Source organism: Schistocerca piceifrons, chromosome 7 (assembly GCF_021461385.2).
Source record: "Schistocerca piceifrons isolate TAMUIC-IGC-003096 chromosome 7, iqSchPice1.1, whole genome shotgun sequence".
NCBI classification, from domain to species: domain Eukaryota; kingdom Metazoa; phylum Arthropoda; class Insecta; order Orthoptera; family Acrididae; genus Schistocerca; species Schistocerca piceifrons.
Window position 1 is genome coordinate 289705082 of NC_060144.1, and position 20631 is coordinate 289725712.

At 41.5% G+C, this 20631-nt stretch overlaps 1 protein-coding gene across 1 annotated transcript in view; it reads right to left on the reverse strand.

The window, feature by feature from the left end:
- Window positions 1–10091: 10091 nt before the first annotated feature.
- LOC124805635 (protein O-mannosyl-transferase TMTC1-like) overlaps window positions 10092–20631 on the reverse strand; it is a 654220-nt gene continuing 643680 nt past the window's right edge. Inside the window, exons 17-18 of the mRNA XM_047266203.1 lie at window positions 18475–18741; window positions 10092–10184 (exon numbers count right to left, since the gene is read on the reverse strand). Coding sequence (XP_047122159.1) covers window positions 10092–10184; window positions 18475–18741 — 360 coding nt within the window. The remainder of the gene's footprint in view (window positions 10185–18474; window positions 18742–20631) is intronic.

The following is a 20631-nucleotide window of genomic DNA, read 5'->3' on the forward strand; positions in this document are numbered from 1 at the left end:
AATAGAAGTAGAGAAAAATTTTTTAATGCTTCGCACTACATTGAAAAATGAACACGCACTAGTGCCGATTGAATTCCAAGAATGTGCTGCACAAGGCACATAATGCGCTTGTGTCCCGGGTTTGGTAGAAACAGAAGAAAACGTCCTACAGCTTCACCATTCTCGTTCACATATCTTAATATGAAAGATAATTGATCAATATGTGAAATGTCCACAGTAGAATTTAATTTTATAGAGAAATATTTAGCCTGCTTTATTTCACTTAGGATAATTCGTTTTATTCGTTCAGAAAGAAGCTCTCTTATTTCATAACAGATTGTTGAAGAAAGATAACTTGTATGTCCCTGCCCTGCATTTCCATGCCGTTCAGTGTGCTCTGCTCGGCTATAAGTTCAAGAGACATCATAAATTGATCTTTATGTAATGAATGGAATCTTTCAACGTGTCCACTTAGGGGAAGTCCACGATATGTTAGCTTCTATACTACTGCAAACACCCTTTTCAACACACTGCGCCAGTACATTTTTTCTGTCTCAACAGCGACTCGAAATGATTATCTACTGTTCAAAGTGACTTTTTTCTTGTAAAGTGTGATAATTCAGAATTTTTGTGTTCAAGTGAATTCTCATGATGATATAAAATATTAAAAGTATTTTTCCAATCTGCAATACCATTAGTAGCAATCGCGGCCTTACCTCCGAACAATTTACATGGTGCAAAAAAAAAGTAGACAGCATCGGTGCTGCAAGAGTATACTAAAAAATCACCCAAAGTTGATTCACAATTTAAAAGTTTAGAGTAAAATACATTTTCTTCCAATATTAGGTTTTATCCCCTATTGCTCTTCTTGAATTTGAAAAATCACGGTTACAATTTTGATTAATGCCACATTGTACGAGAATGTTCATTGTTGATTCATGGACATACCATTCTGCAGGATCACCACTAACGAGCTTATTTCTTTCTGCAACTTCTGACACTTAGTTTCTCGTGAAAATCGAAATGAGGAAGAATTTGGTTTTCTACATTTTTAATATTTGTTTCCTCTGTATTTAGTTCTTTTACAACAGCTGCAGTGCCAGAAATGTCATCCGTACTACTTGAACTGGAAGTCGAACCAGCAACGATTTTGGCGAAAAAATTATCTACTCCGCCAAGCGTTTGTAGAGCATTGGCTTCTCGTTCTCGCCTTTCCTGCGATAATTTCCGAAATGCCAACGCACTTAATGTTGCACGTTTGCTTTTTTCACTGTTATTCACTTTAAGGCCACTTACAAACTAGTCAGCCAGCAGTCAAAAAAGCAAAAAATTGTGAAAGGAAAGAAAGAAAGACCGTATCTATTTCCAATCGTACTGCACCGTACATGAATACAAAGCTTTTTACTTTAAGCGCGGCGCACGAGAACAAGTATTTTTCCTTTAAACACAGAGCGATGAACTGACTAACTCCGGTTACTTGACGTACTGTGTGTGCTATGAAAGAATGACAACGCAAAATAATTTAATTTCATTGTCACCTGTTTCTATGTTGTCAGTAAACAGTAGAAGCACACCTGCCGGCTGGAATTCATCTCGTAAAGAAAACGGGACAGTCCCTTTTTTGGCTTCTGTTTCCCGCGTCGTCGCAATTTTAGCTGGGATGCAAATGTGTTCTGAATATTCTTGACATTGTCTTTCTAATTTAAAAAGTAAATTATTTTTGCAATTTCTTGCAGTGAGGTGTGCTGGTACGACTCTTATCCCACTTATTCTGATATCATTTTAGCCGTTTGTGTGCGGAGAGAAGACAGACTACGAAGCTTAAGTAGTCTTGTTGGCATTTGATGTGGTGTGTTCTCATTTGTGTGAACACTGCTGTTATGTCTACACACAACTGCACCTTTTGTAGCAACAAAATATAAAAATAACCATTCCTCGACGAAAAAAAAAAGAAGTTTAGTATTATTTGCAATGCCACGTACTATTCGATTGTACGGAATGGGTACTTTAATATCGTGCAGGCTTCAAGCACAAAAAATTAGAGAAACGAAAGTTGGCTTCTTCTTTTTTCACCAAAAATAGTAATTAAGTAAATAAACAAATAAACTTTTGAAACTGTTGTGAAGTGTATTTCACACATTATTAGGTATTCTGCTTAGATTCTTTTCGTATAAAGACGTGTTTAAAAATGTAAAACATTCTCAGTATCATCATGTTACGTTAAACGGGTGTCAGTAAATCAAAGCTCAGATATTGAAGACCACAAAGATTTCATATTAATTACAGTACTGGAGGGTTGTCTTGATACTTCCCCGAAATCTCCACAACAAATTTAAATATAGGCAGGTTTTATATACTGAGGCCCACATATGTTAAAGTATTTTAGGGAACAACCGATTAGTTTATCACAGCTTTTCAGCTGTCCCGGTATTTTCATGGGGAAGATATGATAGGGTTAAATAGAAGCCGACAGTATTCTCGGAATAAAAACGTTTCAAACATTGAATTGTATATTGCCGTCCTGACAGCTTACTTCGAAATATTTTGAACAATCATGAAGATGATACCAGACAGGAACCCAATGTTAAATTTCCGTTCAGTCACCAAGTAAACAATGAATATTTCCAAGCTTGTATTGTCGAATTTCGTTCTTAAGGCTTATTTAAACCAGCAAGTGGTTTAACAATATTAAAAATTTTTGTCGTTTGTAAGCGCAATTATTTTAAAACTCAAAAGGTTGAATTGTGTACAGAGCAACAAATGCCGTCCTGCTTAAGGTGCCACCCCTAGGCCCGTGCCTAATGGGCCTACATGTAAATCCGCCACTGTAGCTGCCTACCTCTGACACTACCTAGCCAGATAAAACGTCAAATGAATGTTACTGAGAACATTTATATAGTTTGTTGCTAATCTGAAGACACTGTCTTTATTTAACTACTCGAGGAAGCAGGTTCTCAAATACCTGTTCAGAAATTGGTCTGGTGTCGACAAAATTTCGTTACTGCCCTGCCCGCAGAAAGCTAGCTGAAGTCAACATTCAATTGCTGATCACCTCACCTAGTAAATATTGCTTCTCCTTTTAAACATAAACTGCATACACATTTACATGCACGCATACAATCAAGAATACAATAAGTTGGCCTACATTAGACAAATCTCTTCTAACAAATGAGCTATTGGCATAAATATTTCCTACTCTGTGGATAAATGTGGAAGTGAATACTAAAATCTGCGTCTCAAGTTAACTGTAGACTATGCAGTATTATAATTTTTTAAGTTGCTTATTTATCGTATCACAATGTAAATAAGTTTTGGTGTAGTTTAATACATTCTGTATGCCAAAGCTAAGCCGAAACGTTAATATATAGAAGAACACCTCAAAAGCGTGCGAAATTTTTCAACCATATGCCAGGCAATGTGGTAAAAGTGAATACCATCTGGGAGCGTTTGGGAGGGATTTCCAGTTCGGATATTTTCCTTACAACCTCCTGATACGTTGATCACAACAGGTAAGTCGGAAATGATTTTAAATTAATTGTAATCCAATTAGACTCTGACAAGAAATGTGAAGATTAATCGACGATTGTATGTAGAGCACTTATCGCGCACATTCACGGCAGCATACATTCTTAAACCACAACAACAACTAATTACAAATTAAACAAGTGAATCGTACAATCTGCTGTGTGCAAGTGCTGTTTCCTCTGCTATTCTATGCTTTGACTACTGTTGCAAAGAAACGGAAACCAGTTATGATGATTTAAGGCTTACATGATCTTATGTTTGTGCTGTGAGATTTGTTTCAAGAAAATAAACATGCATGCTCAATGGACAGCTGACATGTATTGTTCTTCAATTCTGAGAACTGGCCCTGAGCACTATGGGACTTAACTTCTGAGGTCATCAGTCCCCTAGAACTTAGAACTACTTCAACCTAACTAACCTAAGGACACGCAGTTCCAGACTGTAGCGCCTAGAGCCGCTCAGTCACAGCGGCCGGCAATTCTGAGAACTGCTAAAAGTAAAACAGACATTTCTGTTTAATGTCGTGACTTCATGATTGTCAGTTTCCTCTGCTGCTTTGGGCAATGAGATATCTATCGTGTCCTGATCAATAGTGATTTTCATTTTCCAAAGTACTGCACAGTGCTTCCATATATAACTTCCAGCCCACTACTGATCTTTCGTCATTTACATTTTTCAGAATTTTTGTGCCGAAATTTGTTCAGAGCGAATGGAACGTTCTGTTGTGAACTGCGCATTACCATCCTTACACGGTACAACGTATTGATAGACGTTATTATTTGAGAAGCACTATGAATTTCTTCAGTACGCTGCACAAAACGTCAATGCCGATCTGTGACGATCAATATATCTGCACAATATTCAGTAGAGTGCGCGCAAGATACGATGGAGCAGGGTGAGTTCATCCTTTTGTTCGGAAGGGCAGGCCAACATTGTTTGCACATTTTCGGCCGGTCGGCGACACACTGTGATGACAGAATCGAGGCGTATGCCCAGCAGTCTCCCTCAAACGATTTTCCAGACGCAATTCAGCAAAAAATTTCATTATTGTGTTGCTTGTTACTTTATATGTCATCTTCATGATGACTAGCCCATCATTTTCTTAATGGTCATAGTTACTGTGATAACTGGAGTTACGTAAGAAACTGATCGAAAGTCGAATAAGTTTGCAATGAAAAATAGGGGTCATTATGATTTAGCATGTGGTGCACATAATACACTGAAACTCCAAAGAAACTGGTACACCTGCCTAATATGGTGAAGGCCACTGAGAGCACGAAGAAGTACCAGAACGACGCGGAATGGACTCGACTAATGTCTGAAGTAGTGCTGTAGAGAACTCACACCATGAATCCTGCAGGGCTGTTCATAAATCCGTAAGATTACAAGGGGGTGGGGATCTCTTAACAGCACGTTGTAAGGCATCCCAGATATGCTGAATAATGTTCATACTTGGGGAGCTTGCTGGCAAGCTGAAGTGTTTAAAGTTAGAAGAGTGTTCCTAGAGCTACTCTGTAGCAATTCTGGACGTGTGGGGAGTCGCAATGTCCAGTTCGAAATTTCCAAGTCCGTTGGAACGCACAATGGACACGAACGGATGCAGGTCATCACAGAGGATTCTTACGTACGTGTCACCTGTCAGAGTCGTATCAAGACGTATCAGGAGTCCAATATTACTCCAACTGCACATGCCCCACCCCACTGCAGAGCCTCCTTCATCTTCAACAGTCCCCTGCTGACATCCGCTGTCCATGGATTCAAAAGGTTTTCTCCATGCCTGTACATGTCCATGCACTCGATATAATCTGAAGCGAGACTCGTCCGACCGGGCAACATGTTTCCAGTCATCAGCAGTCCAATGTCGTTTCTGACGTTCCCAGGCGAGGGGTGAAGCTTTTCGTTGTGCAGTCATCGTGGGTACACGAGAGGGCCTTCGGCTCCAAAAGTCCATATCGATGATGTTTGGCTGGATGGTTCACAAGCTGACACCTGTTGATGGCCCACCTCTGAAATCTGCAGCAATTTGCGGAAGGGTTGCACTTCTGTCGCGTTGAATGATTCTATTCAGTCACCGTTGGTGCCCCGTTCTTGAAACATCTTTTTCCGGCCGCAGCGATGTCGGAGATTTGATGTTTCACCAGATTCCTGATATTAACGGTACACTCGTGAAAAGATCGTACGGGAAAACGCCCACTTCATTGCTACCTCGGAGATGCTGTGTCCCATCGCTCGTGTGCCATCTATAACACCACGATCAAACTCACTTAAATGTTGATAACCTGGAATTTTAGATGCTGTAAGCGATTCATGAACTGCGCCATACACTTGTTGTCTTATGTAGGCGTTGCCGACCTCAGCGCGTTTTTATGCCTGGTTAAATATCTCTGTATCTGAATACGCTTGCTTACCTATACCGGTTTCTTTGGCGCTTCATAGTATGTTGCTGTATATGGATTTTCTCTTTAGACTTGGGTAGATATTTCTAACTGTTACCACTATAGAGAAAATTGGTCTTATGAAGCACCTTCATTTGCGAACGTGTATGCCAATGATAAAGCCAGGATGAAATATCCATAAAATTCCTCATATTATATCAACGGTTCGAAATACCGAAAAGAAATTCTGATAAATGATAGCGCACAAAGAGAAGAGTATTTTGCCACCATATTATTCCACTAACTACACATGAAATAACGCAATTTTTAGGAGTCATTGATAACTAGTGAAACGAGAAATTCTATGGACTTTGGAGCAACATAAGGGAGGCGTTTTTTCGTAACATATTGAACTTACTTGTCATCAGTTCCTCAGTTAAAAAGCCACTGTTTCAGAATTCTCTGGTAATTGCATCAGCACAACATGTTACTGAGGTGACATTGTGTAAACTCCGCTGTCTTTTGGCACATGGAGCAAATTTTAACATGGCAATTAGAGAAATGTTGGTTTTATTCGAAATTCACAACTGATGACGCTACTCTGAAAGTTAAATGGTTAGCTGGGCAGGTGAAAAGAAGTGGGTGATTTTATTGCATTTTCAGCGAAATTATTCTTAGTTAATAACCAAAGGAAAGGTGACATTATGTCTTTTTGGATGGTCACCATGCAAGTGCGGGCATTGAGGAGCTGCACTTAATATTTACAAAATATGTAAGCATAGCCTCGTTCAGAATGCCACTTCTCTCCAGTGCTCGACATTTCCCCTACACCTTGTCGACTGCCTGCCTGCGATCCCCATCACTACCACTCTCCAAATGAGTTCCAGATTGTAGGAATGAGTAGTTTTTGGGATTTTTCGAGGAGAAAAAGCGGTGACAGTTTAAGGAGAAGGGGAGGAGGATTGCACTGTGCGATTGCCACTTGTATCGATATTACCTACACTAGGCATATTTCTGGCCCGTCGCTGGGGGAGCAGAGGACGTTCCACCGAAAGAGTGCGCACATAAACAGTGACGGAGGGGATATGAGCCACTACACGGCTAGCTATTGAGGGACTAGCTTGCAGCTGTGGCAGTTGAATGTCCATATTGTTTCAGAGCGTGCGAGTACTCCGCATTGGCCGAACATTGACGGATGGTGGCCGTCTCGCCTGGAGAATCGTATTGGCACGCAGACTGGGAACTTGGCTGTAATTTACCCGACCGTTGCCGGAAGTTCATCTGGTTGGGGAATTCTTGCCTAGCTGTGTTGACGTCTTTTGTTAACAGGCATTAAATTTTGGGCTCTGTTGTGGCATCGTGGTATCCTCCATACCTGCTTGAAATATGTGCAGTTAATAACGTCGGGAATTTTGAGTTAAAGGAGCTCTTCGGATGTTTGATACTGACTGTAGTGAGCATATTAAGTTAAAGATCCAGTGAAATGACTAAAGTCGTGGGATAGCGATATGCACATGAACATCTGGTGGTAGTATCGCGTACACGAATTATAAAAGAGCACTCCATTGCCGTAATGCATTGACGTAATTGTCATTTGTAATCAAGGATTCATGTGAATAGGTTTCCAACGTGACTGTGATGTCACTACGGGAACTGACAGACCTTGAATGCCAAATGACTGTTGAAGCTAGACGCATGGGATAGAGGTTAGTAACGTGAAAATCAAAAGAAACAGCAACGACAATTCCGTAAAAAGAAAGACCTGTACCGTTGATCCATGTGATATAATGTTTGTCATCATTTCGATAATCTTCACTGGGAAAAGCGTAAAAGCAACTTATGTCAATAGGTGCGAACTCTCGGGCTCAATGATTTTCATTTTTCCTACTGATGAAGATAACTCAAAATCAAATCTAATTTATATAAGCCTTTTCTTCTCCAATTGGTTTACACAGAGCCATCGCAAACGATTCGTTGCTTAAAATTTCTTCTGTACCATTTGAGTAACTTTCACTACACCTAGCCATACCATGTACATAATTCTGAAATGATCACGAAACCACACTCTACCCCTGGCAAAAAACACGGTTACCCTCTGCCAGGCACTTAAATGTGATTTGCAGAGTATCCATGTATATGTAGATGTTTGCATGAACATCTGGCTGGCGTAAAACAGCTACCAACCACGCCCCCCCCCCCCTCTCCTGCTATTATCAACATCCACTGCAGTATGAACTTCTTGAGCCCATACTTTCATCGCAAACAATTATTTCTCTTCTGATGAACGAAAACTTTTATTCGACTTCTAAAAATATTATTTGCACCTTTCGCTGTGTGGTCTACGTGAAGTCCATTAAGTGACAAAATTGTCGTTCCTTATCACGAAAATTTCAAAAAAGAATGCCTATCTTCCAACAGTTCACCCTACCGTACGTCCAACGAATAAACATTTAATTTGGAAAATAGTCATTATAAGTTTCTAAGTGGATGTTCTGATTTCTATCGATTTACGTATTTACCACACGCCGAGTCTTCCATGTTTCATTCAATTTCTCCCCGGAAAGCTCAAAAACTTCTGTCATTTCACGTACTTTGGTAATTCCCTTTTCAACTTACCACATAGTTAGTTCCATGGTAGGCGAGGTCCTACATGTCGAGCACTGTTGTCCATGCATTTCCTGTCATATTACTCAAATTACGTTTACACAGTGGAAGTGTTGCGTGTGTGTTTTTTTTGGGGGGGGGGGGGGGGGGGGAGGGAGACGTCATACAAATAAAATACATTTTGTTTTCTGAATATACACTTTATTGTCAGCTTCCTGTCTGTGTAAACATAGCATTTCATGAAATACAAACAGTGCATTTTCGAATGCTGGTCATTTACAAATAAACGAAGCATTGTGTTCAATAAGAAAATCTGAAGGGTTAAGTTATAAAAGCAATTTTACTTGTAATAATTTCACATTATTTAGGAACATCTATGGGATTATGAATAATGACGACTGCTATGAAACAAGACGGCATGCTATTTCCTTTGGCCTTCATCTCGAATCAGACATGATTTTGATCTTACAGTGCGTCGCTGCACTAACCTAGATGCCCCATGTTTCTCAGCCCCATCTCATTTTCTTAAAAACGCGTACTTTTATTTTAAATTTAGCAAAATTGAAACCGATAAGGAAATTTTCACTATAGTCTTAAACTGTAATAATGATATTCATTTAGTAGGATAAAATAGTCGCTTAATACAAAAATTTTCCTCTCCGAGCGTTAACTAATTAATATATCTGTACAATACGTGGAGGAAATTTTCTTCGCCATTTACTAAATTAATGAATGAATTTAGTGCAAATTAAGAGGCAGAAGAGAAACTTGTGCTTGGTAACCAACACTCATACACCAAACTAAAAAAGGGTGTCGTGCTAAAAAATGCGGTTACAAATTTAAACTAGTGATTATATTATTACAGAAACGTTACGCTTTCAAGTAAAATAATTAAAAGTATGCCATTAGGACAACATATCTCCTTCTAGAAACAGATAATTGGTGCCTGTCTGGGTAAAAAGCGCTTCACAAAATGGGTATGTAAGGAGCGAAAGAGCATGCCTCTTCTATACGTTAGTAGAATCATAAGGAGGCACAAACAATTAATTCTTATGTTTAGGATGTGGAGTTGTGTCACAGCGACAGTTTTTCGCTACGTCCAAACTTCACAGGTACTGAAAACTGTACTCGGTTGCTCACACATTCACATACGGCAGTATCGTTATTCATTCGGCATATTCCTTCGCTCCCATCAATTGGACCATGTCTTCAGTCGCCTGTACCATTTGTATTCGTATCACAACTTCTCCCCATTTTCACCAAAAGTTACAAGTTGTATACAAGGAGAATTTTAAGCTCACAATGTACGAAGGTGTTTATTTATGGAAAAGTAGAACAGGAGTTTGTTAAATATGTGTGTACATAAATAATGTATCGTAGATTGTTTCGCTACGTATCTTAGGATAGAAGAAGGGAGTCACTCCTCGGTTATTGAAGTGGTGAGAATACACACCCAAAACTAGAGCTATAGAGGCGGGGCGGGCAGAGAGGAGGTCCAGGGGTGAGGGGTGGGGGCGGGGGTGCCGTCGGCGGCTCAGTCGCAGAGTGTGGTCCTCGTGTGGCGGCGCCACGTCACAGCAGGTGGCGGCGCGGCGGCGGCCGGCCGCGTCATCCCGTGGTCAGCTCCGTCGAGAAGTCCTCCTCCGTAGGCAGCGACAGCGGCGGGAAGTGCTCCTCCGACCAGTAGCTGTAGTGGTAGCCCTGAGGACACACGGACGTCGTAAGGGAAAAGCAGGCTGACCTCAAATTCCCTAAATGAAGACATGTTACAACTAAGGCTGCAACTTTGTGTAATACTTTTATTTGCTGCTAACCATTCCCGGCAACACCTTCCTGTGGCTCAGTCTGGTTAAACGAAACGCAAGAAAACAGAAAGCACTGGTTGGGAAACAGATGTATGAAGAGGTTGCAAAATCAGCCAACCAGTTGCAAACAAAGATTTAGTAGCCATTGACCTAGGTTTCGATATTTATAAAAATATCCTCTTCAGAAGGAATGGGCCTTGTTACATCACATACTAGGTAAAGAACTAATAAACCATTGTTAGCAACTGGTTGGCTGATCTTTCAACCTCTTCAGATTTACACAGTTGCTGTTTCACACCCATCTTTAAGGTTTTGAAATGGATATATATCACAATTAGCAACTCCTCCCCTGTCTCCGTCTACCTTCACCTCTTCCTAACTTTGTCATTTCTTTCTCGTCTGCTCTCTATATGTCCATCAGCTGCCGCGCGGGATTAGCCGAGCGGTCTTAGGCGCAGCAGTCATGGTCTATGCGGCTGGTCCCGGCGGAGGTTCGAGTCCTCACTCGGACATGTGTCTGTGTGTTTGTCCTTAGGATAGTTTAGGGTAGGTAGTGTGTAAGCTTAGGGACTGATGACCTTAGCAGTTTAGTCCCATAAGATTTCACAACACATTTGAACATTTTTTGTCCATCAGCTCTTCTTTGACCATATTCTCCTCTCCCTCTTTCCCCATTTCCTCCTGCCCCCTCTTTCTGTCCATTCGTTTTTCCACCCTTCTATCTCCATTTTCTCTCACCCTTTGTCCATGTCCTCTTCCCCCCTTCCCCCCCTCTCTCTGACCTTGAGTCTTGTTCATTATTTTTGCCTATCCAGATTCTGTAGTCTAATCATAAGTCGATAAGCCATTAACTGGGACTGTCCAGCTTGTCAACAACACAAAACAAACACCATCCGAACAGGTCTCGAAGGCTAAACGGTACCGACTGGCCGGCGTGTCACCCTCAACCCCTAGGCGTCACCAGGTGTGGATATGGTAGGCATGTGGTCAGCTAACCGCTTCCCAGCCGTTTCCCGTATTCGTGACCGGTGCCGCTGCTTTACAGTCATGTAGCTTCTCACTTAGCCTCACAAAGTCCTACTGCACCCAGTTTGCCAACAGCATTCGGCAGACCCGTACGGTAACCCAATCCAAGTGCTAGCCAAGTCCAACAGTGCTACCTTTGGTGATCTGAGGGGAACCAATTTTAACACTGCGGCCAGGCCCTTGGCATATATATATATATATATATATATATATATATATATATATATATATATATATATATATATCCGTCTCAATGTTCATTAGTGTATTGCGTAAAAATGTGAGAAGGAAAATCACTCAAGATCTTTTCGAAATTATTGGCAATAATTTTTCCCGTCTGTGTATTATGGATTTATTTAGATACAATATATATTTTAAAAATAGAAAAACATGCGCATATTCGAGTCCAGCATTGTGTAAAATTCTAAAGCGCTCAATGAAGAACTGAAGCAGATTTAAGGTTTTTCACAAACGAACATTTACATTGTTATTAATTTCTCTTCCCCTTTAATTACACCATATATATTTATATATTATGTGTGGCGCTCTAGTAGGTACATAAAACACACACATATTCAAATGCAGTGTGAACAGCTCAATGCAATGGGTGAAGAACTTTCAGAGAATGGAGATTTTGTACAAACAGACATTAACATTTTTATTTTTAGAGGTTGACCAATGTCACCACATTTTCATTATCAAGCGTTTGCATGTAAGTGGTCGTATTTTTACTGTTTGTTGACACAACATGAAGTTGTCAATTCATGACTTACTAATGACCATGAAGATGAATTTGCCACACAGCAAATAAAGATATAGCATAATGTTATACAGTGAACGGAGACATATATTATTTCAACCGGGATCTGATAGCCGTTGACCCATACAATAATCGAGATTCTTTAGTTAATTTGTTTTAAGAACTATTTCCATCTTGAGAGAGCCTTTGACATTTTGCAAGCTAGGCATGAGCGACAAAATTTCGGAGAAAATTCAGAGATAATTTTATGAGTTTATGAGTATTTTCTTTAGAGGGGTCGTGGGCTCGAGCGGCTCGCTCAATTCTGGTTAATTTTGACGTCTTTTTTCCGTTGCTCTTTGTATGCCTGCTTTCCTGGCAACATTCGTTAAGAATTAACAATGATACACGGCAATGTGAAGAGATTAATCGATGCAGCGTTGGCAGATATATACTTGAAGAAAATGATTGAAACCGTTTGTGAAGTTCAGATGGAAGCTGAAGCATATTGACTTGAATGGTTGACATCGGCAAATAAAAGATGAACGGCTAAGGATCAAAAGGACTCAACGTAGTGATGTATAAATACTGCAGTCCGGAGTAGGTTCCTGCACAAAAATTCTCACAAAAATGAGAAAATGTTCGGAACACTGCATAAATCATAGTAGTCAACATACATGTTCATTAAATGTAAATACAATGCGTAAGAAATAAAAAAAAGTGGAACACAAAGAACATATGGCCATATGCCACTGTAATCGTAATTACTCGCCGACATAATCGTTGAAGACTAAAATGTTTGGAGTTGCAATTTTGTGACATGTAAAACGACCAATAGTCTGCATAAGTATTTTTTGTGTTTCGTGTTGTTACCAAACCTGGTAGGGTATGTAAGAGGCGTCATATGTTGCGCGGAGAAAACATGTGAGATAGCTGGTACATACTTTGCAAGGGGCGTCGTTGTGAGCCTCCATTTGGCAGGCTCACTTAATCTTGCGTTATCCAGATCTTTTGGGCATTCGGATCTAACTGCGATCCCCTGCTGGACAGCACGGAAAAGTGAGTGCAAGCGTACACGTCGTTAGTTTTCCGGCGACCACGTCTGTCCATCACAAGGGAGAATCGCCGTATTGCGCACCAAGCACATCGTATCCCTCATATCTTTGCCTGCTATCCAAGAACAAGGAATGGACTCCCTGCACTGTGCTTTGCCATCCCGCATCATTCTTTCAAGGATATTAGGAAATTTGGAGGTGTTACTCTTGGTTTCATGGCATAGGGACCCGTCTAGTACTCAAGGCAACTGTTGGTATTGACTGTGGGAACACGGATGGCAGAATGGCTTGTTACGGACGTCCTGCACCCTCCTGTGTTATCGCTCAAGCGAAAGTATCGTGGCGTCATTTCTCAATAGAACAATACTCGTCCATACGAGGCACGTGTTTCCATGAACTCTCTGCGTGACGCTGTCGTACTCCTACGGCCAGGAAGATCCCGAATCTGGCCGGAATAGAACATGTGTGTGACCATCTCGGATTTGTACTCTGTCCCAGTGCCGGTATACGGGATATGAAGGACCGGTCACCAGTTACAACCGCTGTGGGCCTGCTTGCCTCAGGAGATGATACATCGGCTTCATGGCACACATGCTGACCGTAAAAGTGAATGTATCCATGTGAGAGGGGATGCAATGTCATACTGATGGTTCAAATGGTTCAAATGGCTCTGAGCACTATAGGACTTAACTTCTGAGGTCATCAGTCCCCTAGAACTTAGAACTACTTAAACCTAACTAACCTAAGGACATCACACACATCCATTCCCGAGGCAGGATTCGAATCTGCGACCGTAGCGGTCGCGCGGTTCCAGACTGTAGCGCCTAGAGCTGCTCGGCCACTGCGGCCGGCCGTCATACTGATAAGTTGGATAATAGTGCCAACTTATTTGTAGTTTTGACTCTGTTTTGTAATCACAGAAATAAAATTCATGTCTTCTCAATCCGTGAAGTTTAATTTAGTTTCCTCACTGCGATCTGAGTGCTTCATCTAGTTCTGGGACTGCGAGCCTTCATACATATACATTTAATTCACACATATATATTTCTACAAAGAAATGTTTAATACGGCCATGGCGCGCCATCAAACTAATCGTACAGCTAAATTTTTATACCGCATATTGCTCTGTTTATCTGGCCTATTTTGTATGTGTTTAGTCATGTGATACATTATGAACGGATGCTTATTATAAGATCTGATGTTTCACAAAAATCTGGTATCGACTTATCAACGAAAAAAGAAACTAAATACGCCCATATTACAACTGTTTATTTCTATTCAGAAATAGATCGTTCAAACGGCGCTCATAAAATAAACATATTTAATTTACCTAAATGAAAGAATAATATATGTGATTTCTGATTTGTACATTCAATGCCAATTAATTTATATTAGGTGCTTACTTTGTAACTTTTAGCAGAATGAAAGCTAAACTTGAGTCAGCTGACACACGATTCCTTAGGGAATCTTTAATGTTAGTCATTTCCGAAAATAATGACTCACATGCACAGGTAGATGAAAGTATTGTCAAGATAGCAAACGTCAGCTACTTTGGACAACTACATGTGCCTGCATTAAATTCTACTTTTCTACATTGTTAATGTGAGCATTTTGTGCTCACATTCCCAGACAGTCTTCTAACTTTGTTACATCTAACCCTTTTTTCTGTTTCGATAAATTTTGGAGTCCATTTTGAAACATATTTGAAATCAGACACTTGTATTTCAATTTCTTACGTTTTCAGCCAATAATTTATACCAAGTTCAGTTTCTGCAGTGAAACTGCATCTGCATGCATCAAAAGTTTAGTAGCTCCAACAACTCTTAAAACTGAGAAAATATCAACGAAAATTCTTCCGTTTAAGAGTATGTTAGTTAAGAAAATTCCTCAGTGATTCTTACCTAGTCTGGATTTTCGTGTAAAATCAAACATTGGTAATTTTCCAAATTTGAGAAATATTTGTAGTTTTAGGAAACAATATCGTTATTAAAGTGGGCTATCATAACAATAATTGTTTCGTTTGGGTCTTAATGCCTTAATTCAGAGTGTGTAAATCATTGAAATGAAATGCAGGCACATGTCCGCAGAGAACATCAACCTTGTAAGCCAAGTAACATCAGTTAACTATGAGTATTGTACATCAGTTAACTATGAGTATTACATAATTTTTCACTCATATTTTAAAAACAGCCTGATTTCTTGCAAACAATCCACATAGGTTTGATGTACGTTGCTTCTACTCAAACAACGAATGTTGTTGCATGTCAGTAAGCCGTTGTACGCCGAGTTAACTTCAATAACGTTTCGATCTTTCTTTTTTATTAGAAGCTTACGACGATGTAAGGTTTACTACTTTTGTGACTAATAAAACTGTTATATTATCAAGGAGAATCAAATCTTCCTTTGCACACAAATCTTCTTGATAATGATGAAATGAATAATAGACTGTCCAATATGCGCTTGGAATGAAGTAAACAAAAAACAAAACAAAAAAAAGGAAAAAGAACTGTGCACCATATTGGGTAGCACTAGCATTCGCTGTAGAAACAACTTTGCTTAAATCTATTTTTCAGTCAGTGACTTGTTAACATCCGTATAAACGTCTGTGCCCTTAGCAAGTGTTGGTAACGGTACTATCACAATCAATTCTTTTTTGTCGTAATTTTTGAAACAATATCGAAGCTATGAACAAACTTGACTTCGTTAATTTCAATGGGTCGTCTGGTGACCTTCGTGTCGCCATCCCGTTATTCCCTGGGACAAAATATGTGTACACCAATTGTCTGCGTGCAGCATTATTTGCTTGAAACGAGCGAAATATTTCTAAATTTATGCGAATCGTTAATTTTGACATGACTACAAGCTCGGTATTCAGCTAGTGGGACGGAGAAAACCACCTAAAAGTCACCTAGGCCGGCCAGCACCCCAGCCTTCGTCGTTCATCAGACGGTCGGATTTGATCCGGGTCCGGCGTACCTCCCAGTCCCGTAGCGTCACTTTAACACGTATGACTGTCCGAGCGTGTACCTGTAAATTAGTTTAATAATATCTGCTTATCCATTAATACTGTATACTAACTTACTGCAACTTTCCTTTGGTACAATATAAGGCCATGGTAAAGCTACGGAAGTGCATAATACCAATTTTTCTATTAAAGATACTGCGAGAGACGTTGTGCTAAGAGCACTAGCCTTATAAGACTGCATGTCAGTGGGTGTCTAAGAATCCTGAAAGTAGATTAGTGCGATAGTGTAAATTTGTACCCAACACGAGTATGACGTTACAGGTCGGACGGACACAACCTCAGTTACCGTTCACTTCGTATCACCAAAGTTGCGCCTGTGAGGTTAGGTGGAGAAACGTGACTTGAAGTTGTGAATTTTCCACCTACACATTGATCATTATAGTTTCCAAGATTTTTTGTAATAACTATCACAAGCACATACAATTATTCAAACATGTCCGGAGGATAGGTTGATAATCAGCTTAAATCAAGAGAGCGCAGAATATTCATGTTCATCATTGGAAATTACTGCCGGACTGCCAAAAACTATATGCCACCCATCTGGAAGGATACACCTTTAATACTGTACAACAATCGAGAACCCTTTGAGTAACGAGAAGGGCAGCATACGTGTCAACTGCAGTAAAACCTGTAACCATGCTGTGCAGCTTCTTCGCGGAACAATATTATTAAGACATGAAATTCTAGTATCTAGCGTAACTAACACGGAGAGATATATATACAGAGCTGTTCAATGCTTGTGATGATGTCTCTCAGTCTGGGGAATTGTTTTATGAAGCTTGTGATGTGGTCTTCTGTCTGGAGACTGATTTATTGAAGCTCTCACGTAGACTACCCTGTGAAGCGTCTTCATCTCTGCTTGACTTGTGCAGACTGCAACCTTTTGAATCTGTTCAATGTATTAATGCCTTGGGTTCGCTCTACATTTTTTGCCACTCATAGTCTCCTCCATTACGAAACCGATTTATTGAAGCTTCAAAATGTGCCTCAGCACTTCTCGTAGTCAAGCTGTTATCGAAAATTTCTTTTTTTCTCACCACGTCACCACTCTCTGTTACTTCCATGTCAATCCCTTCGACTCCTATAGGCCACAGTGCAGTCTATACATAACAGCCATATTTAGTCAGTTATCTGACAGCAGTGATGTGGAACTACATTGTTCCTAACAGGCTTTAATTTTAAAGTATCTATTAGAGCTATTTAGAGCTAATAGCTAGTTTATGGCGTTGGTCTTTTACAACTGAATAACCGAAGGAGGTAGACTTTCCTTGTAAGGAGTAAAAATTTGAAATTACACGCCATGAATACTTTTATATAGCATGGTCGTGAGTGTACACGACCTTTAAATATATACCCAGAAACTACTCATGATAAGCAGTTTGTGGAGACGCATTACCCTCTCCCATAGTTCAATTCCTTCCTATCGACATGGAGCAGTGATGAGGTCACTTGTCGGATGAAATACTGGCAAAGTATTTCTTTTCTCAAGACCCGATCGATTGCGTAATGGAAATCACAGTTTACATGCCATGTTTCGCTACATCTTGCAGCTACTTCTCTACTTAGTTGCCGGTCAGAGCTAGACATCTGTCGTGGCGTTGTACATACTTTTCACTTCTGCATTCCACCAATTATCTGCGCTCGTCTGCAGGTCGTTGTCTGTGCCAAAATGCTGTCCATACAGCCAGCAGTTCATGTGAGCAAAGAGGTGAAAATCAAAGAGAGCCAAGTCGGGGCTGAATGGAACGTGATTAAACACTTCCCACTGGAAAGTCAGCAGGATGACCTTGGTTACAGCTGCAGAGTGCGGCCTAACATTTCCATGAAGGACAGTGGCTGACGACGACTTTCCTCATCGCTCGCCCCTAGTTGCCCTTGGTAGACGGCTTTCTCCAGTTGCCTGATCCACTCGCTGACCAAGATTGTCGGTCGACAGTCGCTTCCTTCCCCCGACCGCCAGCATCGTAACCGTCTGTACGTGCTCTTTCGAAGTTCCTGCAACATTGCCTCACTGTGCCGTCACACATGTTATTTACGTTATGTGGGCTACATGAAATCAGGCTCATCCTCTCAGCGCGAAGAAACTGAATGAGAGCAGGCACTTCCCACTTGGAGGAAGAATATTTTTCTAGGCATCTTTACGTGCTCAGTATACGGTCGAAACTGAAAAGCACAAATTTACGCCATAGACGGACGCGCTAGAGACACTGCACACTACATCTGCGCAAAGAGTCACCGGATTTTCACTGTGGTTTTAATTTTGCCACCGATCGGACCTTGAAAAAACAAAAACTAGCCCTCGCACGCGACTGGTAGACGGGTGTACAGTGGAGACACTTGCCTGGTGGAAGACGGCGGTGCCGGAGTTCTGCCCCACGTGGTGCAGCCAGAGCGGCCTGCTAGCAGCCGTCGCTGCCGCCGCCCCAGCCGCTGCCGCCACCGCCGCGACGCCTTCCGCCTCGCCGGCAGGTCCGGGCCGCGGCGCGGAGCCGGGCCGCAGCACCAGCGTGCGGTTGCGGCTGGGCGCGCGCCGCCGCCACTTGTCGCTGGAGCCGGCCCGCCGGCTCGTCTTGGGCCTCTCGGGCGGCTGCCTAGCCGGTGCCGCTTCCTGCAAACGCATCAGCGTGCTTACTAAAGGGCTCAGCAACGGAGCGTCGGAAATTTGTGACACTGTTCCACTCTTTACATGTGACCCAATAAACGGAAAACTGACAGTAGCAACGCAGACAATATTTGATGCAAGGATGTAACCATTTCACCTAGAAGGCCAGGGAATAATCGTCCCACATTATCCAACACATTCCATGTTTCACAACCCCACATCAGAACATGTGTCAAAGAATTAAGGAACCACAGGAGACATGACGCTAATACAGACTCTAGCCCTTTCCCTGCTGAGCACGTCGTTGTTATGCTGTTATCTGCACTGAGAGACACAATTGCGGCTGCTATAAAATACTTATCAAGCGATTTTAAGGAACTATTACGTGAAAAAGTCTAATTTTTGCACTTATTATGATCTGATATCTTCGCTCGATCAATGGAAATTCCTTTCGGTACTCATTATACTTACTGCTCTGCATCAAATCAAGGAAAATATTGCACAAAAGTTTAAAGAGATTGCTGAGGTAAAAACACACTGTGTAAATTTTGCTTATGGCTCATTTTAACTCATACACTGAAGCACCAAAGAAACTAGTATAGGCATGCATATTCAAATACAGAGATATAAAAACGGGCAGAATACGGCGCTGCGGTCGGGAACGCCTGTATAAGACAGCAAGTATCTGGCACAATTGTTATATCGGTTACTGCTGCTACAATGGCAGCTTATCAAGATGTAAGTGAGTTTGAACTTGGTGTTAGAGTCGGCACACGAGCGACGGGACGCAGCATCTCCAAGGTAGTGATGAAGTGGGGATTTTCTCGTACGGCCATCTCACGAGTGTACCGTGAGTATCAGGAATCCCGTACAACCTCAAATCTCCGACATCAACGCGGCCGGGAAAAGATCCTGCAAGAACGGGACCAACGACGAGTGAAGAGAAAAAATAGTTCAAATGGCTCTAAGCTCAACGGGACTAATGTCATCAGTCCCCTAGACTTAGACCTACTTAAACCTAACTCAACTAAGGACATCACTTACATCCATTCCCGAGGCTGGATTCGAACCTGCGACCGTAGTAACAGCACGGTTCAAGACTGAAGCGCCTAGCACCGCTCGGCCACAGCGGCCGGCAGTGAGGAGAATCGTTCAACGTAACAGAAGCGTAAAAATTCCACAAATTGCTACAAATTTCAATGCTGTGCTATCAACAAGTGTCATCGTTCGAAACAATCAATGAAACATCATCGATATGGGTTTTTGAATGCGAAGGCCCACTCGTGCACCCTTGATGACTGGACGACGCAAAACTTTACGTCTCGCCTGGGCTCATCATCGCCGAAACTGGACTATTGATGACTGGAAACATTTTGCCTGGTCGCATGAGTCTCGTTTCAAATTGTATCAAGCGGGTGGACGTGTACGGGTATAGAGACAACGTCATGAGCCCATGAACCATGAACGTCAGCAGGAAACTGTACAAGCTGGTGGAGGGTCTGTAATTGTGTGGAGCGTGTGAGGTTCGATCGATATGGGACTCCTGATACGTCCAGATACGACTCTGACAGGTGACACGTACGGAAGAATCCTGTCTCATCACTTGAATCCATACATGTCCATAGTGCATTCCGACGGACTTGGGCAATTCCAGCAGGACAATACGACACACCATACGTCCATAATTCTAACAGACAAGCTCCAGGAACGCTCTTCTGAGTTTAAACACTTCCTCTATCCACCAAACTCGCCAGACATGCACATTATTGAGCATATCTGGGATGCCTTGCAACATACTGTTCATAAGAGTTCTGCAGCCATTCGTACCCTTACGGATTTATGGACAGCTCTGCAGGATTCATGGTATTAGTCCCTTCCAGCACTACCTTAGTCATT